Below are 23953 nucleotides of genomic sequence, written 5' to 3'. Positions count from 1 at the left end.
CCTTTCTTCCCTCTCTCACTCCTCCCTATCTCTCTCTCTCTCTCTCTCTCTCTCTCTCATTCCCTTTCTCTCTTTCTTTCTTTCTTTCTTGACGTACCTGTTGTCCTTCCTCGCTCGATCTTTACATCCTTCTCCCTCGCTCTCGCCTTCATCCGTCGCTCTCCGTCACTGTGTTGCGCTTCTCCCTCCGCTTCTTCCCTGCAAATTTACAATGCCCTCGCTTGTAATAAGCGGTTGCGCGCTTCGTTCACGATTATGAGCTCACTTCAGGTACCGAGGGGACTGATCGAGTTAAGGCCCTTCCGTAGCGCCGGGCTACGTAGGAATGTCTCCGCGATGTCTCAAAATGGAACGACTACGCGGGGGGACGTGGAGGTGCGCGCTTTGACTTGCTAATGCGATTTGTATTTTACGCGCTCAAGGAATCTCGTACCTACGTCGAGCAGCATCCGGACGTTCGCGCTCGAAAATAAGATTTATCGCCCGTTTCGACGTTACTCCGGCGCTCTTGCGCAATTAATCTTTTGATACCGGGGGTGCTCGGATTCTCGATTCGTCTCATATACGTGGGGAACCAGCGCCTAGCCGGGGAAAAGATTAGGGAATCAAGACGCAGGAATGCAAGGCGGCCGCACGCAATGCCTTCCGCAAGGCCACGCGCGTTGTTTAGGCGTTGAACGCCGGGTATAGCCCAAACAAATTCGCAACGAGGTCACGAACGACGCGATTTTACTCAGGTTTAAAAGATCGCGCTGCAAGTATGAATAGATTTGTTAATTACACTTACGCGCGGCGCATATTTTTTTTACGTGTTATTTATCGAGATTGATTTAACGGCGTGTTATCTAAAAATGCGTAAGGCACTGTATCTTTATATACAAATTATTTAGATGAAAGTTATTACCGCAGAAGCAACGGAACAGGAAGAACATTGCGTGGAATAAATCATTCTAATCGTAGTAGGTACACGGTACGAAGTCAGGGTGAAAGAAACAATACTTCGCAATATCGCTCATAAAATAATGGACGTCTTTTCGACGTATAATCGTCAAATTTAAGAAAGCCATTACGCACCCCGCGTCTCACCGATCTTTCTTTCCTTGACGCGCGTTGCACGGCACCACGGTGAAGAACGGGAATATTCAGGAACGCGGGGGTGGCAGGGTGTCAGCGGCAGTGAAAAATTCGCCAATTAAAAAAATCTCATTTCTCCGTGGTAACGAGGGGTGGCGCGCAATTAACGTCAGACGCGAAAATGATTTATGGCAGGCGGGGGAGGGGGAGGATGCGCGGCCCGTGGGCGGCGTGGTCGAGCTTATCATAAATTAATGAATTATCAGGGCGCGCGCGCGCGCGAGAGAGAGAGAGAGAGAGAGAGAGAGAGAGAGAGAGAATTGCGCGCGATGCGTCAATGTGGCATCTAAAATATTCATCGGGCGCGCACCGGTGCGCACCGGGCCTCTCCCTGCACCATATTTATCCCGCCTAAAAGTTTCATGCCCCCCTCGGTAGCTTCCTTCGAGGGAGAGACGTCGGCCGATAAAAGATACGGAGGGGTATGTAAACCGTGCGATACTTTAGGGCACGCTTCCTTGAAAATTTCGACTTCGACGGTCACTTTACGTATTTTCGATACGCTCGGTATCGGCAACGCAGCGTAAAAAAGACGCGTTCGACGAGAACGACTTGATTTTAATGAATTATTATCTCTTCGTCTCTCATTTACCGACAAAAATTGACTGTTTGCTCGGAAATAATACGAAACTATCGCCTGCTCCTCGTTCAATGAAGATTAATCGTAATTCTAAGTGAATTCAAACTTTGATGCTTTAAATACAAAAAAGCGTACGCTCACAGAAAAAAACAGTACTAACAATTATAAAATTGAGGAAAAATAGCAGCTCAATCGTGTATACGTATAAAGTTGCGGTAAAAAAAATGAACAAGTATGAATTAAGAAAACTAGTAATGTTAATTGTAATAAATATAGTTGAATAAAGTAGAAAAAAATAATAATTATAAATAATTACAATAGTCATATTAATGCTATATAAGTAGATATAATAGTTTACAAAAATTATTTCAGAAAAATATATTATTGATACAAAAAGTGTATCGCAAGAGAGAAAAATCAGCAAGAGAGGTGCGTAATAGATTTCTTAAATTTGACAATATTTTGTGAGTCTCGTGTCGATATTGCAAAGTATTGTTTCTTTCATCTCGACTGTGAATCATGATTACTGATTAGAATGATTTCTCCCACGCTGATCTACTCAATTTTTCTCCTCTCCCGTTGCCTCTGTTGCAACAACTAATTAATAATAATTTGCACATAAAGGGTAATCACACACAATAATATAATAATTAATTTTAAAAAAAAATACTGATTTCGGTCCGTCAAACAAAAAATAATTAGCATAACGAAATTTATATAACTATATAGATTTCGTTATGGCAATTATTTTTTCAATAAATCTGTATAACTATACAGGTAACCCTCGAATACCACGATTAATTGGTTCCGTGTTATTCGAGACTTTTAGGATTCATACGGTTTTGGAGATCGCGTTCCGTGCTATTGAAAACCGTGCAATCCAAGACTCCATATAAAATCGGGTTTTTTTTCAAATTTAGTTCCAAGGGATTATTGAAAAAAAAAACTTCTAAAAAGTAGGGTTGTCACAATTTTTTACCGTGCCATTCGAGACTATCGTGCAATTCAAGCACAGGTATTTCCCGCTTTTCGAAAGCTTCGCTTTACGCCACTTCGTTTTTACGAAGGGCCTACATTAATTAGTGCCTGTTTTCGCTAACCGCAAGAAATCCGAAGAGGATTTTCGCTTTTACGAGAAAAAAATTTTCCCATATCAAATTAATAGTAATTGCTTCTTCGCTTTGCGCCATTTTGGATCACGAGAGGCTCCGTAGGAAAACGCTCCACTTTCGGATAGCGGGGGGGGGGGGGGGACCTGTACCGTGATATTCGAGGGACGCCTGTATTACGCTTACTCCGTTATTTCATTCCCGTCTGATAGTTACGTACAAATGACGAAATGACGTTAACGTCCAACGTCACATTTGCCGCTAATTATACTTTGATGGACTTTCAGTACGTTTTCGATATATCTTGACAGTGCGCTACTTTCGTTTTCACGGCTGTACAGAACTCCGGATAGTCAAATTCCGGATTTATCGCGTTTACAGTCGCCGAAACTATTTTATCGTTTCTGAACGTCGCGTTACAAGACGAGCACCGTGCTTTCGTCGCCAGAATAGACGGGGAGATCATTCGCAGTAACGCAATCCGCGTTCGTGAGAATACCATCGATTTCGATGTCGCGCGAGGTGCGGAGGAGAATGAGTACGGCTTACCACTTTCCTCGCATCGTGACCGTCGCCTCCAACATTTCCCGACGCGATTCCATCTCGGCATCGTTTCCTGGCCACGGCGCGTCCACGCCTCCGCTACTAATCGACTAATAAACGCGCGAAACTCCGCGCGAATTAAGCCCACGAAAAGCCGCGCGGCAAAGCGAGCTTGGCGAGCGAAGACGCTGGTCGCGGATTCGAACGGGCGTGACGTCACGGGTGACGGGCGAACATTGATCGATCGCCGCGCCGGGCGCGCCACGGTCGGTCTGTTACCAGCGGCCGCGAGGGAGTCTGGGTCCGAGGCGCGCGCCGTGGCCGTGCCGCGTCGCGCGGCGCCCCCGTCGCAATATGGCCACGTGCTGAACGCGCGGTGTTTACACGACGGCGAGACGTCGGATTTACGGCCGTGCCCGGTGGAATCGCGACCGGGGCCGCGCCGATTCGGCGGCCCGCGCCGCGCGGCGGTGATTCAAGGATTCAACACGGCGACGTGACGATGAGCGCGTAGTGGCCGAGTGACCGACGTGCGGGACGCGCGACGGCTGATAAGGGAGAGGCATGGCGGGCGCGGACGAGGCCCAGGTCGTCAGGTGCGCCTACGGCTGTCAGGACATCACCTGCCACGACGTCGTCGGCGACCGCGACGCCGGCGCCGGCGGACGCGGCGACGGGGCGGCGAGTCGCTCCGTGCGGAGCTACCGGCCGCACGGCAGCCTCGCCCGGGTTCTCTACGACAAGCGGAAGGCGGACGAGTGGCTGGCGACGTACGACAAGCGCAAGGTAAGCTCGATATTCCTGTATTCCTTCTCTTTCTGCATTTCCGTATTTTCTCGCGCGAAACGTGAGTAATTCTTCCTCGTTTTTGCCGTTAAAACGGCGCGACGTGTCGCGCGGCGACGTCACGCGAACGTCGGATCCAGGTGGCTGTCGGGGAGTCTGGGAGTCATCTCGACGAGCGTGCGCCTTCGGCCCGCGCTCCGCTCCGTCGCTCGCCGTGTGTTTACCTCCCCGGTCTCTCGCCGCGCGCCACGCGTCGCTCCTCAGGTCGGTGTCCCGGGGTCAATCGTCACGTCAGTAGTCTCGGGGATCTCGGGACCGCAGTGGAAGCCGCGAGATGAATCATGAGGCTTTCTAATGTCCGGTGTAATGCCCTCGGTAATGCCTGATACTTGGGATATGAAGATAGATCAATGCAAAGGTATATTCGCATGGAAATGTATACAAGTACTGCGACAAATTATTCGTAAGATTCATGAAATGAGAAAAAGTATGCGGGAGGAAAGAAAATGTGCGAAATAATGTATTAAGCGAGTTGTCTTTGCGATCTGCTGCACTTTGTAATAGATGACACCATTAATTGTCTAATTAATTGTCTAATTAATTACATAAAATTAGATTAAAGTTTTCATTTTTTTGCACACGATTTCAAATAGGTAGTGAATAAAGTGCTGTTTATTGCAGAACGCTATTCGCTTTGCGTCGAACGGAATTTTTTAAAGAAAATTTGCCTCAGATCAATTTCGAGTTATAAGCAATTTTTTTTCGAGGGTTATTAACGTTACGCTAACAGCCGCGTATTTTCTCGAAGACGGGCAGTTACGGGTATCGCGCTTCTTCATTCTTCGCAATCACGTGACAGCGTAAAATTTAACGCGCAATTATACCGATGCTCCGTCTTGCGCTCGCATGCCTAGTCCCCTGTCGATTACCCCTAATTTATGCGGCCGTAAATTAATTACGATTTCCCAGAAACCTCCCACCGTCAATTTTACGACGGCCCGCGGGCATGTCCCGGGCGCTAACAAAGATTTTTTTTCCGAGAAACGAGGTTCTGAAATCTCCGCGAGAGAGGTCCCGGACTCTCTCGCGCGGGCCACCGGGGGTAATTGGGCGGCCGGGGGCGGCGGGGAGGAAGTCGTGGCGGTGCGCATCGGGGCACTGGCACGGCGACGAGGGGGGAAGGGCAGTAATAATTAGTACAATTACCGCACAAGGCCAACCACTGACTACCCCCTCCCGCCTCCACCCCCCTCCCCCCACTCGGGATAACCGCCGAGACGTAGAGCTGCTCAAGAGTCAAGACCGCGCTCGGTAATTACGGGATAATTACGTCCTCGATATTCCTGAAACGGGGCCGCTTCGGGCACCGTCCACGATGTACCTATACTCTCGGGGTCCTCTCCGCGCGCTTTCCTATCCTATTTATAATTACGGCGACGAGAGAGAAGTCCACGCCAATTTAACTCGCGGCGATCACGATCACGCCGCGGCCGGTCCCCGTGACGATCGAGGCGAAAAATGCGCGCGCGAGCCTCGGGATTATCGATCTGGGATGTGGCTACGATCGAAGCCACGAGCGCGGGAAACAGCTTTTCCGTCGGGTTTTCAAATGTCACTGGAAATCGAAGAATAAAAGCGAAAAATCTTGGAATAAAGAATAAAATGTGAAATATTTCATACGTTCTTCTCATATTAAAATATTAAATGTAATATCTTAAACATTTCACTTTTGATTTTGTTAAACATATGAACAATAAGAATTTTTCATTTCTATTCGTTTTTATGGCAATATACTGGAACAATTGTAAAAAAACATCTATAGACATATCCATATTATACGTTAGCAAAACAGTAAATGCGTTCTGCTGTTAAGTGATAAATCGTTAATTATCGCTCATTGAATAAGTAAACTTGTCTATTTCTCGAAAATTTTCAATATCGAATACACTTACGCGCACGTGCGTACAATTGATCTTTTATTTGTCTATTTTTTGCAACCGTTATCTCTGGAGAGGTCTAATTGACTCAATTGCTCTAGAGCACTTATAACTTGTTTGATGTGAGATTGGTACTGCGTCACTATCTTTATCATTGTAAATAAAACGGTATATGTAATATTTAACATGTTTTGAAATTTCCATGCGCAATTCAAATAAGTATTATTCTTCGTCGATAAATACGTTTGTTGGAGATAGAATAATATCAAAATATAATTCCATAATTTGAAATAATTTAATACGAATAAAGATTTAATTTTATCGTTAATCCTTTATTTTAATACGATTCGCGTACGATAAACACGGAATTGGCAAATACAAGTCATCAAATGTTTATTATTACAATTACATATGTGTCTATGCAGTGTATGATGATGTAAATGATAAACTGTCACGTGAAACTGTACACAGAATGCTTATATGATTAATTCTGCATAAATACCGTCGAGAGATAACGTTATCTCTGTTAATATATCGTTATCGATGCGTGGAAGATACCACATACTGCCGACAATATTTTTCAAGTTATAATAGCGTTTAATTGAGGGCTAATATCATATTTTCTAAGTCTGTATAGTATTTCTCTTTACACACGTAATTTACTTCTTCGTTAATAATTTATCACGCTAAATTATATACCTATCTCGAAATATTTTCAATATTTCAAAAAAGCCTTATCTTTATTCTTTACATGTATAAATTCTAAAGTTTTTTACTATTTTTTCTTGGATTCTCATCAAATTCTATTAAAAGTTTCCAGAAAGCAGAAGATATTAAGAAAGCTGCAAAATAATTAAACGTATATCTTATATCGCGACTTATCAAAATACTGAGATAATAAAATACGCAGGATAGAGATTGAGATTCGAATGTGTCTTGGAATAAAAGTCGACAATACTACTTTCGAAAGGAACTATTTAGTTAGACAAAATTTGGTTTTGAACCGCTAATTTTAAAAGTTTTGCTCTCTCTGACAGCAATCTTTTAAAATTTTCTAGAGAAATTTCTCTCTTCAAGAGCTACTTTTAACTAAATTCCGCCTTTTCTGCGAAACTCTCCGCAATCTCACTCTGCGAGAGTGACTCTCGAGTTACATATGAAGTTACGGTCGAAATTACATTCTTAGATCGAGCTCATCTTCAACTCGGATCGGACAATCCGGTCGCATCTCGTCCGTTAAAAAGAGCGAGAAAATGGGGGGAGGGGAAGAAAACAACAGCGGCTTTTATCTCCGTATTCGCGAGAACCGTCTCCCCCCGGCCCCGTTTCCCGCCACCTACCTCGCGAGACGCAGAGCGAATCGATCTCAACTCCGACGACTGCGACGCGTACTCGGGCAGGTGCTCACGGGAGAAGGGAAGAATCCCATTCGGTCGCGTGAAACGAGAAATTTGAATTTCGAGCGGTGGCAGAAGGGGTGGCGGCAGGGAAAGAAAAGGTGGTGGGTTGCCCCGTGAGGTTTTCTCCCCCACACGAAATCGACGCGAGACATCACTTCGCGTCCCCGCGTCCGCCGCCACCGCCGTTCGTCGTCATCGTCGTCGTCGTCGTTGTCGAAGTCGACGTCGTCTTCGTCGTTCGGCGAACGTCGTCGCGCTCTAATATCCCCCAGCAAAGTCTAAAAACTTTGCTCCCGGCCCGGACGTAGTGGTGTTGATGCGACGGCCTCGCTCCGATGTTTTAAGCTTTTAAAAAGGACTCACGAGACAACGTCCGCGCATCTCGCCGGAACAGGGACGAAGGGGAGCGAGAGAGAGAGGGAGAGAACGTTGCGCAGGGCGCTGCTTTGAAATATTAAGTGACTGATGGATGAGGCTTTTGAGAGGGGAGGAAAGAGGCGAGGGACCCGGGAGAAGGACGCGTACAAGACAAGTATATCTCGTCGTTACTTCTCGTTTGCCCCTCGCCCGTTGTCTTACCCTTCCATCTCGCATCCGACCCTTATTTCGCTCCTTTCTTTTTCCTCGCACCCTTCTATCCGAGCGTGCTTCTCATTTCTTAGGTATCTTAAGTATGTCATGTATGAGCATGGTAATCGATATTAGCTTTCAAATTTCAATGCACGGATGCAATTATAGCGATAATGTTCAGCGGAAAAGAAAGAATAATCGATTGTCAGGAAACAATGATAACGAAAATAACCAACATTTATCGCGTTATTATTTAATATTATCATTTTATATGATTTATTACGTGTACGTGTTATTTTATGAATATTTTTGTATTATTTATAATTTTTACATATATGACGTTTAAGAACGATTAGTTTTACTTTGTTTTGTGACACTGCCATTTTTATGATCACTTCCATAAGTCTATTTTTTATCAGACTAATCAATCTTTTCGATATCATAATTTTTTATCAACCGCCATTGCAACGGCGAATTACTAACATCAGTAATCCGAAACACTTGGTATCAATCAAAATCCGCATGGCCTCGAGCAAATTTATGACACATGTGTTACGCTACACTTGCGTCGATGCTCCAACGTGCCAGAAGAAGGCTCGACGCTTCGCGGAAGTATTCACGTGGAACATGAAACGATTTGTTACGATATGATTACAATTTGCGTAACATTTTACGGACTCGGATGATATACCCACGTCGTCGTACCTGACGCTATCGATCTTGCTGTAAATATCGACGTTAAAGCGAGGCTATCGACGCGTGATCGCGTACGCTAAACAGCGATGCAAATAACACCTCGACGTCCACTTCCCCCGCCCTCTGTCCCTATGATATTCATTACGCGGCTTATTCGCGGGAACGTTAAAAAAGGAAACTGCTGCGACCAGATGCGCTATCGCGGCGGGTTAGGGACGCGCAAGATTGTTTGGGGAGAGCGGATCCGAGAGCGGATGATAAGCTTCGCGCGCGTTTATGACCCGCCGCAATCCGGATTCTCTTTCTCTCTCGCGGCGCTCCGTCCTTCTCATCCGCCCGCCCGGCCGACTTGGTCATCGCGAAGGAGGATCTCGACGCAGGATCCGACGATAAATCCGGATAGCCGGCGGATCTCCCGCTTATCGCGCCGCATAATCGCACGTGGCTCACGCGAGACCGCGCCCGCGGACCGGTTGCGTCAGAAAACTGATTTCTGCGGACATGAAGGTTGTCTTTTGCCGACGTCGCGAAGATGGACGTAATTAAGAGTTATCTCATAATGAAAGCCCACACAGGCGTCTTTTCTTTCTTTCTCTCACAATATTAAAGTGATTTTACTCCGGAACTTGTTAATATTCAACTGACGAAACGAATACGAGCTTTTCAGATACTTTTGCCGCGAGTAACGTTACAGATTCTTGGAAAACGGGACTTTGACTGACAAATGAGATCGCGCGTACGAGAGAAGTAGTACCGGTTCCCAGGGTGGAAATGATACCCGGCGAAGTGACGCGAAGATACGCTTTGTGATGCGTTGCCGAAAGTTCGCGCGAAGCTGAAACCTGGATTTTGAGGCGCTGACTTTAAAATAGCAGGCAACAGACTTTGCCCCGGAATGGCGGAGATGAGAGAGATCTCGTTAGCCCTGTTTTCTCGGACTTTTTATTTCGTCCTATCTCTTAGTTTTATGAAGGCAATTTTTCATAGTTGCGAAACTGTGCTGTATATCCGAAAGCGTGAAGCGTGAAGAAAGAAACACAAGACAGGAAATACGTGGGTCTATTTCATATTTTTATTCGACAGAGAAATAATATTGGAATCCACATACAAACTTCTAGACACTAGAATAACTTACGTGCCCTCGCAGACAACACCTTCGCCATAAATCAACGTATTCATCAACGTATGTAAAATATTTTACCTCCAATATTATAGAAAAATATTTCAATTTCTATTAAGGTTAAAATATAAAAAAAAAGCTTATTATTTGTCACGGCCATCTTCGTCGCTAGGAAGGTGTTTCCCGAAATCGCATTTGCGCCTCTTCGGCGCAAACGAACTGATATTCTAGGCGTAGCCGGCCTCGTTAGCCGATTGTCGATCTCGATGAAAACTCCTCACGGTTAGTTACACCGCCGTTGCTTTCCCAATCAAGACACTCGCGCTCCCTTCGTGTGATTTTTACGAAAGGGGTACCAGCTTGCTTGGCGCTTTCACCGCTTCTTTAGTTTTCCACCGATTGCTCCTCGTTGGCGCACTTCGCAGACTTTACCTCAGACGTTCAATAAAATTTCGCAAATCAGTTTCTTGATGTAGAAATTCTTGTGTTATTTTTCAGTACACCTCTAAAGCTTCTGTATTTAATAAATTATTTTATTCATTAAATACAAAGGACGGAAATGAAATATTTTATCGAAAATATACAATCAAGAATAGTAATACCGCATTACAGAGAGAAACATTTTACTTAAAGCCTCTTGGACCTTGCAAATTATTTTCCGAAATAATTTGAGTTTATATAAATCCAACCTGCCTAGATCAATTCTAAGCAATATCCTCGTAATGTTTTCCAACTTCCATGTGTGAGCATCCGACGACCTTTCGTTCGAACATAAGTTCTAATTCCGATCCCCGATCGATCGAACTCCCTTTGTAAGGCGCGAAATCTCGTCGCGTGCCCTCGGCCGAGGCGGGAAAGAAAGCTTTCTCGTCGGGGAAAAAAAATCGTCTGGAGGACGGGAGCTCTCGTTCCTCTCCCACGGCGCCGATATAACGCCTGTCGGCCCGCCGCCGCGCCGCCACCCTGGCAGCAATAACATAATGGCGCGGGAAGAGAATGCGTTTGACTCGCGATCCAACACGCCTCAGGAATCCGAGGAGCCCCGTGTAGCCGAGCAGCCAAACATCCCCAGTATTCCGCGCGGAAAGCATAAACCGCTCGACGACGTTGTTTATCGTTCGCAGTTCGCTCCGGATTTACGCGTGCTCCGCTCAATTTTCTTCCGGACAGGAGGAACAGATCTCGAGAAGAGAGAAGGAAACGTGCTCGCGCCAGCGATTCTGGAGCTATGACAGTCCGTCGAGCACAATAGCGTGTTTCAAAAATGGTCAAGACGCATTGATTTAACTTTAACAACTAGCTGTCAAAGTCTGTTATCATTTTTCGCAATAACAACTGTTTAACATATACACAATGTCTAGCAATTGATGCTTAAAGTCTTTTCTTTGATTAGTTTCGTGTACTTTAATTTAAAATCTTAATTCGGGTTTAATTATGAAGATGTACAATATGAAGATTGAAAATGAATAGATTCCATTCATGCCCAAAATATCATACATATTTGTTTTTATCAATATTTGTCATTTTATCTAAATAAAAAAAGAGCAAAGAATTTCTTTAAAATCTGACGAAATTACATTCTGTAAGAACGATGAAGACTCAGCAAATCAGTCGCTATACAATACGTAACGCACGAAAACAATTTGGTAAACACATATCACTTGAGCAAACGCATGTCACGAAAACACAGGGACCGATCGTCCGAATGATAGCCCGACGTTACTGTTTGCACTTCTACAGTTTACGTTTTACAAGTTTTCCCATGCATCGTTCCGTGCCGGCATAAAGCGACGCATAACCGTCACGGACGAAGTGCGCCTTCGAACGTAACTCTGCGATGATCAACAGACTCCACTCGCGGATCTCAAATCATAGAGCGAAACTTCCCTCTCGACATTGTTGCAAGGCGAACAGCATAATAACATAACTACTCCGTTATTTTACATTTCAGAATTGTGTAAAATCGCAGCCTCACTCTGGCACTCTTAACGACGCGTTCCTCGATACAATTTCGTAATATTCTTCATTTCCATCAAAACTTTTTACACATGAGATAAAATACTAGAAATTCTAAAGATTCTCAACGACAATCTTTTCGTCGAATGATTTCTTTATCAATTTCTGTCTAGTTCTTCGAATCGACAATTAACACGTTGACTGCCGAATACGAATTAATTGGTAATTAGCGATTTATAGATGGACGCCAGTTATTCGCTAATTTAACCGCTTGGAGAGAGAAAAAAAATTTTGTTGTAATTTTTAATAAAGAATAATTGTAATTAAGTAGTAACAATAATAATAAATAAAACTTAATAAATAGTGAATGATAAGTGAGTAATTAAGTAGCATATTAAAATAACATGTTGATATAAAAATTCTGGGCGAAGTTACCTAATTGTAGTCAACGGCGGTCAACGTGTTAGGTATTAATAAACGCTATGAAAAATAGAAATTGTCGTGAAATTCCAAATTCATACTTCATCTAATGACGTGAGTGCGCCGGTGCGTATCTCGCGAGGATCTCGAGGTCGAGGGCGTCAGATCTCCCAGCGTTATTTCGCCCGTTCGTCGCGGTGAACGCGCGACGTTGATTTAGATGGCTGCGATTTCCGAGTCGGCTACTTGTTGTCGGTTGCCGAGAGGCGCGATTGGTGCGTGGCTACACGGCTACACGGAAGGCACAGAGGTAGAGTCAGTCGATTGTCTCTCATTCTCCGTCTGCGTTTCTCCGCCACGTCCCGGATCCTTCCTACCTTCCCTTAGATCCCGGCGCTGCGCAGAAAGTCGCCACTAATGACACGAAGAGGAATGCTGTCCGGCAGCGCGCGCGACCACGTCGGTAGCCATTTGTAATGCCCCGGGGGAAAAAGTCGAATCAAAGTGTGATGACGTGGGGTGAAGCGCGTCGGGCTACCTGCAATTAGCGACACACGCTGGTAGCCATAATTAAAATTGCACGCGCGGCGTCCTCCTTGCGCCATGTCGCGGACACCGCGAATGTTCTCGCCTTTACACTTCCACGCGTCGCCGGACGTGCTTTGTTTCGATATTATCCTCGAGATGATCTACGACGATGCTTTTTACTCCAGGAAAAGCAAAATAAAAGAGTCAAAAGTTCAGTATCAAGAGAAATAAAGATATTTGTATATTTAGATAAAGGGTTGCTCTCTCTTTTTTTGATCGGTTAAAATAATCGCTGTTTCTCTGAAACCTAATCTAAAAGTTCTAATTAACTATCTTAGATCTAGCGCGTTTGATACGATTAATTAGTATAATTATTAATGAATATTATTGTAAATTATTAATTCTATAATAACGTATTCTATTTATGTGTAAAATATTTTACACATAACATACTTTATTCGATTAAATTATGAAGAGACTGAAGACGGTCACCACTCGCATTTCTTTAGCAAAACTTACACGTCTGAAAATAGAATCTCGCGAATGAAATCTACAAAAGTGCAATTACAAGTAAGATTACGTCCATTTAAATTTCGCGATTCATTGTGCATTGTGCATTATGAAAATATTTTGAATCATCCAAAAAGGTTCCATCCTCGAAAGACGTAGAAGTTGCAAAGAAGGCTCGTTCTCGAAACACGATTACTCATCCGGCATCGATCGAGAGCGCGTTTTGCGAAAGTCCGACATTCTCATACCGCAAGTAACTCGAAGTGTTATATCGCGGGTCTTATCGAATGCCGGGCAAGCTGCTCGGCCCTCGAACAAGAAACGCGACGATCCGTCGCGCCTCCGCCCGGTGGACGATGACAAAGTCGATCGGTGGGACTTCGTGCCGGGCAAGCCGAGTTAATGCACCGCCGCGGCGAGAAGAGCGGACTGTTTTAATTAGAGAATCTAATTGATGGCCGGCTACGCGGCCACGGCAACCGAGCGATCCATAAACGACTTCTTAGGGCCGCGCACCTGGGCACCACACTGGTGTTAATTACTCTCCTTCTGTGGCGAGGTCCTTCCATCTCTCGGCTTTTTTTCCCCCGCCGGCTCTTTCATCCTTTTTCGAGCTCTCGACTACCGGAGAGCCGGCACGAGAGCGGGACGGAGAAGGCGAGAGATTTACGGTGAGAAGGAACGGGAGGAGAGATGACCGGGAAAGAATGAGGGACAGCGCGCAGGAAAAGGACCGAAGGAAGGAAGGGTGAAATGACGAAAAAAGGAATAGGAGAGGGAGTGAGACAGAGGCGCGGGGTGGCGCAGCGAGAGAAAATGAGGGAGCGGGAGAGGAGCGGAGCGAGCAACAAGTGTCCCCCGTCGCGCGAGGCGCAAAAGCATTCCTAATTACGCCCCTACCCCGCTCGGAGCGAAACGAGACAAAAAGCGCCTTGATTACATTTTCGTATAATTTCATCGGCCGGCTCTCTCGCCATTAAGAGCCGCCGCTCCGCGCCGCGCCGCGCCGCCGAGCGCGCGCGCAAATTAGATCGATTCCTTAATGCCCCGGGGCCGCGTAATTGGTTCTCATTCTCGGAAGCTGACGGTGAAATCGGATATCTGTCGTGTAGCGCAAGGCCCGGTGGACCAACCGACCGACCGACCGACCGGCCGACCGGTCAACGTAATTGCTTTTCGGTCTGTGTGGCGTTTCGCGGTTCTCCTCGAGGACGAGGACGAGAACGAGGACACGAACGTGGACGGCAGGCGAGAAAAGAATCGTTAATGTTGCGATACGCGGCTTCGATAATGAAGCGAAAAATGTTCAACGGACGCGACCGTGCCGTGCGTCTCCCGGTCGTACGGCGCTTTAATGAAATATAAGACTTCATAGGTTTTTTTTTATTTTTTATTTTTTCGCGCATTAACGTGTCGAAACTTTGCGCCGTCCGAACCACACCGACATCGGCAATATGCGTATCCTCCCGTCGACGACGATATGTGTATTTTGCAAGAGAGAACGCGAGGGGGAAAAAAATGAAAGAAGAAACCCAGCAGCGCGTAATTACGCAAACTCTCGAAATGTGTGAGAGCTTCGTAAGGAAAATTGATCCGCGACCGAGGGATATACGTATCGTTAATACCGTAATACGCGGCCGTAATGAAGCGAGAAATACATTTTTGGCGGCCCGCCCGGTGGGACGTTAATGGAATATATACTTGGAACTTCACGAATTTTATTCCCGCAAATTGATGTAGCAAGATGATTTTTGCGATCAAATAATTTCGCCTGCGAGATTACGCATTATTCCGAGAAAATCAATTCTTATTTTTAGTTACATTATAGTTTTTTATATGGTATGTTATAAAAAAATATTACATGTACATAGATACTACAGAATCTTATATAAATCAAAAGATCCATCATAGAAAATTAAAATTTGAATATGTAAATTTATGAGATATTTATTAGTTTATTATCACAATATCACATTGCTCATATAAAGATTATTTTTTATTAATCAGCTTTATTATCTACTACCAATGAAATAAGAGCAAAAAGTTCTTTATTTGTGTAGAATTGCGCAAAAATCTTTCTGAAGTAAAACTCAATTTCATTTATTATATATATTTAATAATGCAAAGACAAAACCGTGATGAAGATAAGAACGAAGCTAACAATTATGTTTTATTTTTACAGTGGTACAGGGTAGACAAAACCAAGATCAGAGAAGATCTGCTGGATTTGTGGGTCCCGCTCGGTACCGGTCCCAATGCCGACCAGCCCGACAAAGCCGCCGAAATTTTCCTCGTGAGATCCGCGGAGAGATCCGACTCGCTGCCCCTGCAGGCTTGGCACTCGTTAGCCAGGTCGGCGTTATCCTGGTTCATCAGTCGAACGTCCATAAACGGGTAAGTGCCCATTACGCCGTTTCGTATTGATTTTTCCGCGAGATATCTCGATATCGCAATGTACGGATCTTGCTGGATCTAATTTCACCTCTCCTACAAATTCCATAACGAGGAAGTGGATCGCGTTTGTCGTCGACATGCGTTGCTTAAGTCTTATTTTCCTCTACATTATTAATACAATTTAAGTATAATATTTTTAAACAGCTGATAACGAAATATACTCCAGTCTCTGCTTATCTATATGTAAATACTTCTGGTATCTCGTTAACGCAAAGATAAAAATTAAAAACTTTTTTTAAGGTAACAGATTATAACTTGGTCATAAGACAACAATATTTATTTTGCCTTATATCCGATATTTATTTTGCTTTCTGAATAAAAAATAAAATATAACACTATTCATATTTAATTAATATTTCGCGTCGTTTATGTGTTTCGAGCAAAATAGTGTGAACGAGAACGTCGTTGTGATCGCGTCTTGTTACTCGTAGAATCTCTGTAATGTCTAATAATATGTATGACACATAATTTCGACAAATAATAATTTAATATATTTGTAACACAAACTTCCACTCTCTTATGCGTGATGATCTGTCCCCTTGTATACGCGCAAATATCAGAGTACTTGTATCAAACGAGAGGTCCCCGAGCTACAGCTGTATGCTATCTATATGCTAGGGCAAGACCGAGGGCCCTCTCTCGCTGAAGGCGATATCGTTTGCGAGGTGATGAAAGGGGGCCTTCCCTTCTCGCCGGTTAATTAATAACCACGGAGATACAATCTCCGCCTATCTCGCTGTCCGCTGCGAGACTCGACAAGCTGGTGGCAAAGGCCCTGGCATGGCCGCGGGTCGGTCAGGCGGCGAGGTGGGCCGTGGGGGCCCCCGGTGCTGGGATGGAGGAAGAGAGACGGAACGAGAGAATGAGAGAGCGAGGCAGCGCCATGGTTATTGATGGCCAGCTTTGTTTGCCCCCCGAACCGTTTATTAAAATCCAGCGTGGGTGATTAACCTCTCTCCCCCGGCCGCGTCGTCCTGCCGGCTACCAGGCAACGGGCAACACCTCCACACTTGGCCGCGTACGTGCGTGTTACATATGTATGCGGGCATCGGTAACCCGGGGAACCGTTTATTAAAATTTCTCCCGACGCGGCTAGCCGCGGCTACTAGGCGTGACACCGCCGCTGTCGGCTCCGAGAGACAGATTGCTGAGCGAAAGCGTAGAAGATCGACAGTCCTGCCTAAGGAGGAGTGCCCTTGAGCCGCCGGACTTTCGAATTAATTCTTAAATTCGGATGCGAATTTAAGAATTCATTACAGTTAACAAAGATTAATATAAACCTTTCGAGAGCGCAGAAATAGGAAATCTTCTTCACGAATAGTCACTTGATATTTCAAAAACTTTTCTTAGTACCTTTTGCTAATTTTTTTGTAAACATGTTTTAATATTTTCTGTGTTACAATATCTGATTTCTTCTTTTATTTATGATAATTTCTGTGTGTGGTTTGATCTATATAACTTTACAGAAGAATAATTTTAGTTTACCGTTTTGAATAATGTAATTAATAAAATAATTAGAAGGACAGAAGAATATATCTAAGACCAAAATATATGTAAATTTAATTAATAAAATCTAAGTTATATATATATTTTATGTATCAATGTATGGTATTTCTTCCACAAGTTTTATACATATATATAAGTTACATATATATGTAACTTATACGTATATATGTATAAAACTTGTTGAAGAAATACCATACATTGATACATAAAATATTGCGGAATACAAATTTAAATCCAATTGTTGGCATTGTGCCGCAGAAGCGCGAAGTAATTCATGTTCACGCTAGCCGAGGGAAGAATAATTCAATAGCCGAGAGATAGACGAAAGTTTTTTTTATTAAATCGTCGGGGCGCTATGACACGAAACAATCTTTCCGAATCCGATGCAACTCAATCACGTCCACAGGCGGTAACGGGCAGCGTTCTCCGCATCGCGGTCGGCACGTCGAGGAACTTTAGTCACGGTGGTACCAGCTGATCGAAAACTCGACGAGTTTACTACTGGCAATCACACTTAGGTATTTGTCTTCGTCATCGCCGAGACGCACGTAATTAAACCCTTTCGCCACGCCATCATGGACCCTCCCTTCCTTCGGAACGCGAATTGATTGGTGTAATAATCACCGATATACCACATCGCGAGTCAATAATACCGGTCACGCGTATTCGTACGGAATAGGAGTTCAGTCTCAATTTCGATTTGATAAATAAAATAAATCATCCATATAATTGTAAAAATGGAGTGCTAATTTCGTCTACTATTGATGAAAATATTTTTTTCTTTTTATGAACTTTCACCTTGATACTTTAATTAGACATTTCTCGAAATTGTTCTTGATAATTATACTTTGTAGTACAGCACCTATCGAGCGCAGTGTAATTTCGCAAAATTGGTAATTATGAAGAATTTGCTTGTCAGAAGTTTATAAATGGTTTTTCAATTCTACCGAGCGACAATCGACCTCGAATTACTAAATAATTATCGATAATTACTCATAATTATGTTTGACCTATAATTACAGTCACACGCGATTCGAAAAATGATCAAACCTTCGCTGCGTGACGTCAGAACAATTTAACTCATATTAAACAGTAATTAACAATAATTACTCGCAATTATATCGAACGTGCAATTATGTTACATTGCGGGACTGCAAGAAATCGAAATAAGATTATGAAAACTGTAATGATATCGCCGACAATATCCGTCCAATTTCGTAAAGTATATCTGTTTGAAATTTTAATTTCCGCAGCGTTCTTAACATGCCTAATCTAATCACTACTCTTTCATCGCGCGGAATCCTCACGATATTGCATTCTTTTACAAATCCGAGAAACGCTATTATCTAACAGTGCGAGCATTAAAGAAACGAGCTGGCCAATTATGAATAATGATCGCGCAACTATATTGAATTCAATCAATGTTAATGACTTTATTTTTATTAGACCACACTCATTTTCCTTTTCTTTTCTCTCACATCGATACACGAATTCAAATGTCTAAAACATTAATATGATACCGATATAAAAGATGTGATCGTTGTAAAATCAATTATAAATGTAAATGTTTATAAAACCGGAGATCCGTGATTTTTAAGATCGTAGCTTGGAATTAATATAGGATTCGAGAATCAAGGATGTCGGGTGTAAATCTGTTTAAGAATTAAATGAAATACGCTATTTGAGCAATCGCGCAATCTCTTATAATCTTACAGAGGCGCTTTCACTTATAACACGTGCATTAAACAAAAGTGAGATCGTTGTCGCGAATAGCCATCGCGAGATCATATCGCGTGCCTATTAACCCATTCGGAAGAAGCTGTTTCATTTGAATACGCTTTATAAGTACATACATTTACATGAATAAAATATTCATACTTAGGGAAATAAATCCACGGGGCATCAGTTCGAGATATAACGAGAAATCTGTAGAAGGAAGAGATTAATGCACATTCGTGAAATTAATATGTAGAGCCGAAGGCTACTTTTCTTTGCTTTGCGTTTATGTGTTTCTCAACGTGTTTGCCGAATTTTGTCTACGGAAATCCATTGCTGAAATTCGGTGCTGACTTAATCGATTCGCAGACTCGAGAATCTACAGAAGGGATTTACTACGGAGTTAAATGCGCGCGTGATTCTCGCATTTCGAATAACCGTGCATTCCCCCGTGACTCCGCGCCTTCGCTCGCGTCTAATAACGCGTGCATTAAAGGCGCGCGGGGATAACCAGTCGTGAATAATCATCGCGCAATTATATCGAACGCGTAATTACGCAGCGCAAAGCGGCCGTGCGTACGATTGGACCGAAAGAAAGCTCTCCCGGACTCGGAACGGGGAAATCGTCGACGGAGTCACCTGGGTGACGTTCACGTGACGTTGCAACGCCGTCCTGCTGAGAATATTAATTACGTCCTCTCCCCCGGCCCCTCCTCTCCCCCTCTGCATCCCCATGGTCCCCTGCGCCCCCGGTAGCTGCCGGGTTCGAGGTCCTCGCTCGCTCGTCTCACAAATTAATCATAATTAGCGGCGAGATGTCCTCCATCAAAGCGCTGGTCGTTTCGTCCTCGGCGGAGAGGAGAGAGAGATGTACCGTGCGAGAGGAGGACGGGAAATCACCAAGTGGAGGGAGGAACTGTGGGGTTGAGGGGGGCTAGCGAAGAGAAGGAAGAAAATTAGCCACTCGAAGCGTGCATCCGCCCTGCGCTGGCGAGAACGAAGGGGGGGCTACTCCTCTCCCCCTACCTTCTCGCGAAAGGCAGCGCGGAGCGGGCTGCCTTTTCGAATCCGCCGTGCGTCGTGCCCGTTCACATTTTGATTTTATTTTCGCGCAAATTGCGCGCAATTTTCGCCGGATTGGCGAGCGCGCAGGTGTGCCCGCGCGCGCACACGAATAGAATTCCGGGAGCTTTCGCGTTTCTTTCGCGGGGCCGCTCGCTCTGGCCGATGTCAATTAACATTGATTGGCGCGCGGAATAGGTTATTACTGCTAATTGCCGGGCCCCGGAAATCTTTCCCGACGCGATGGAACCGACGCACGAAGGGGCGGGGGAGAGAGAGAGGAATTTCTCCCCGTTTCTCCGATTGTATCTCGATGCAAATTCGGTGGTTATATACCGCGGGCCTCGCCTCTCCCGCGGGACTACGCATAATTACCGGCTCGGCCGCCACCGCTCTTCGTTCTAATATTATCATTTCGATGCCGAGAGAGTATGCCCACACAGACGAAACGCGAATGCATCCTGGATTTGATCTTTTCGATCGTCTAATCAGGGAGGGTCCCGACGTGTAATTTCGCACCCGTTGTCCCTCGTACGGTTCGTCTATCTACTCGATTCCCGCCAGATTTATCCTCAAGTCGGCGCGCCGACGAAGCTGCAATTTTATCATGAAAAATTTAATTAGCCACGAGAAAAAAGAGCATCGCGAGTGGTGAGATGAGATCGTGATTGCAGAAGTAAGAAAATAAAGATACACGCTGAAACAAGAAATACGGTACATATTTCCTTCTTTTTTTCAGTCCGAGTTTCGTTATCCGAGAAATAAAAATCAAGAAAGTAGAAAAACGTTTTTGTTAACAGACGTTGTGAATGTGGTAACCTTTATAGTCAAAGGTGGTAACAATAATTATTATTTCTGTATAATATTACTTTTATAGTCACGAGTTATTGTTCGCGATTATAAAATGAACAGAAGTAGAGCTACCGGCTCATAATTGAACCGTTGAGCAATAAAACATTCTTACGATATCAACGTGGTACAAAGAAAATCATAAAATCGCGAATTAGCGGAACGGACAGATTGATAGCGCGAGCGCCAGTCAAAGGGTTAATCATTCGGTAGCCGACTCATGAAAAGAAAATGAAGAGGAGAAAATGACGTGCTGAGATTCTAGCGTGGTCGAGCCGACGGGAAGAGCGGAGGATGCGAGGGAGATTATCAGGTACTGCGGCCACAGACGGAACCCAGTAGCTAGTTTTTGTCTTAGGGCCTCAACCTGTATGGGACCGATGAGACTCTCCGATGGTGAGGCAATCGAGCGAGCGGGCGAGAGAAGGGAGTATTTAGTTCCGCGCACCACCTGTTACCTTCCTGTCTCCTCTTCGACCTCCCCTCTTATCTGAACTTGACTTCTAAAGGGTGACCGGACCCCCCGACTTCTTTTCTCCACGTACGAATAATCCGCTTCGCTCAGCGATGGCTTCGAGAGTCATTTGACAAAGATATTTGCTAAATCTAGTGTACATGATTTTTTTTATTTGTATGATGTAGAAGAAATCATTCATTTTTCTTCTTGATATTAATTTTTTTTATTAATATTCTTATTAATGTTAACTTTTCTATTCAGATGCTTGCATATAGACGCTTTATAAATAATCGTGAGTCTATTGAATGATTGCTTCGAGAATTTTTAACTCCAACGACAACAAAGACGTGTCAATTTCCGAAGAATTTCATTTAATGCATCGTTACGTTTGATAACAATGTAATGACATATACCTTCTCACGCGTTATTAATTGATATATTGCGTAAGATAAAATATCATGAAATATGAACTCTCAAACCGAGACTGTCACGGAAATTCTGACAGTTAATTTCTTGTATCTGAAGTTGAATCTAAAGACATATACCTGTCCCGCATTCGATTACTCCAGCGTTAAATATAAGTTTTATGCAAATCAGCCGGTGGTCGTTACATCAAACGGCGACCGCACGGAAAGTAAACACGGAAATTTATATGATAATGAGGTGGGTACAGAACAATTAAAGACTCCATCATCAGGAATTATACGCGTACAATTGCGACATGGTTTCACTCGTCACGCTTACTTTAAAAATCATTAACTCGGTGTGTATCGTTCGGGCCGCCGCGCCGTAGGAAATTTTAATATCCAATTCCAAAGTGAATTGCAGAAAAAATAACGCAGCATATGCAAAAGTAATTTTTACTAATATGCGAATAATAAAATAATGTACATTACATTTTCTGCTATTTTTAAAACGATTGGAAAGATATTTAATCTTTTAATTTAATCTTCAACTTTTCAAAGATATTTATACAAACTTTTTTTCTACGTTAAGCGATTCTTGATCCGATAATCTTTCTTTGTAAGAAATTATTTATTATTTACCACAAGATACACCAAAATCTTTATAGCTTTGTTTTCTTAAACCTGAGAATTTTTTTAAATCTGTCTAATAAATAAATGAGAACAAACATCCTTCTTTACTGACAATTTAGAAGTAGAAAAGTAATATAATTTCCAGATAATTGCCATTTATTCTCATGTACCTGCACCTACTCAACGCTAAAAGATTTACCCATTGTGCTCAGTACATTGTTCTCATGTCAAAGTTCGTATCTGTCACGTATGTTCGTGTCTTTCGCTATACGCCGAACACGAGACAAACGAGCGGACACGTATGACGCGTTCGAGCGCCACGAGGTAAATTCGATTTTAATGAGCGAAAAGGAGCCACGTGTGGGATAATAATGCACGGGGACCGGGCCGAGCTTCCTCCTTTTTTTTTTTCCTAATTCGCTGACGGTCGAACCGGTAATTTTCCGGAAACGAGCCGCCGCGCTCGTAACACGTGTTACCAGGAAGGAATTACCGGGAGGTGGGCGACAGTAAGAGCGAAACGCGAAGCGTTACATTCCGCTTCGCCATTCATTGGATAGCGCGTAACGCGCAATATGCACTTTTCCGGATGCATCGACCTCGTCGTCGGCTGTAAAAATCGTTACTGCGATGTTAAAGGAAAAGTGACGGCGTTTAAATGCAGCACGACGGAAGTGCGGTTCCGTGAGATCGAAACTGTCTGCCTTCAATATAAGTCGTTCGTAAAAGACAGCGAATTGAATATTAACGTACATTAAATTGATATATTTTTTAAGAAATTTTCAAATTGCAAGGAGACAAGCAAGTAATTGAATATTTTTAGTAGCCGTTTTTGTTTTAGTTGTTATTGCAGCTTAAAGATATAATAACGTTAGATCAAACTAATAACGTTTATATTATAATAAATCGTACATAACGACAATTGTATTTTCCGGCAAATTTCCTATGACGTCATTTAAGTTGTCAGCAACTTTCTACGTTTGTGATTGCGTTTTCGCGATCGACCACCTTCGGGTCACCCCATCCTCGACTCTACTCGTTCTCCTTCGCTTTTCCTTTCTTTCCAGTCAGCATCCTGCGATTGGTCCGCGACGGCGCGGCGATGTCGGCCCAATTGGTCAGTAATTATCATTAGCGCGTTTGCGCGAGGGGTGGCTTTTCCTCCGATTGGCAACCCTCTCCCGTGTAATTAACAGCGGGGCGCAGGCGCGAGTTCTCGCGCGCCGAGCGGAAAAGCCGTATCGGCGCCGCCTCGTCCACCCTCTCGGGAAACCGACTCGACTCGACTCGACCCGACCCAGGATCTCGCTCTGTCTCTCGGTCTCGGTTATGACCAGTAATTAAGAGGACGAGAGAGGCGGTGCCCCGAGGGATCGTTCCAGGTCCGCAGAACGAGGCGCCGCATCGCGCCGCGCCGGCGCGCGTTTGCGCTCTGTTAATTACTCATTAACTCCTTCCGGGAGCGACGCGCGCTAGGAAAGGGGCGGTTTCGCATCCTCCCGTAGCCGCGAAAGGGGTGTTTCCCGTTTCTTAACGTTCCTTTCTCTCCGACATAATTAAAGACTCGCTTCATTGTTTTACGT

General features: G+C 44.1%; 1 protein-coding gene across 1 annotated transcript in view; it reads left to right on the top strand.

The window, feature by feature from the left end:
- Nucleotides 1-3700: 3700 nt before the first annotated feature.
- LOC139773694 (protein-L-histidine N-pros-methyltransferase) overlaps nucleotides 3701-23953 on the top strand; it is a 33839-nt gene continuing 13586 nt past the window's right edge. Inside the window, exons 1-2 of the mRNA XM_071708336.1 lie at nucleotides 3701-4152; nucleotides 15472-15683. Of these exons, the coding sequence (XP_071564437.1) occupies nucleotides 3931-4152; nucleotides 15472-15683 (434 nt within the window). The 5' untranslated portion in view covers nucleotides 3701-3930. The remainder of the gene's footprint in view (nucleotides 4153-15471; nucleotides 15684-23953) is intronic.

The sequence above is a fragment of the Temnothorax nylanderi genome, unplaced genomic scaffold (genome assembly GCF_030848795.1).
Source record: "Temnothorax nylanderi isolate EJ_2023f unplaced genomic scaffold, tnyl_v1.0 TNYL_tig0066_pilon, whole genome shotgun sequence".
In the NCBI taxonomy this organism is placed as follows: Eukaryota; Metazoa; Arthropoda; class Insecta; order Hymenoptera; family Formicidae; genus Temnothorax; species Temnothorax nylanderi.
This window is presented reverse-complemented; position numbering and strand designations above follow the sequence as displayed.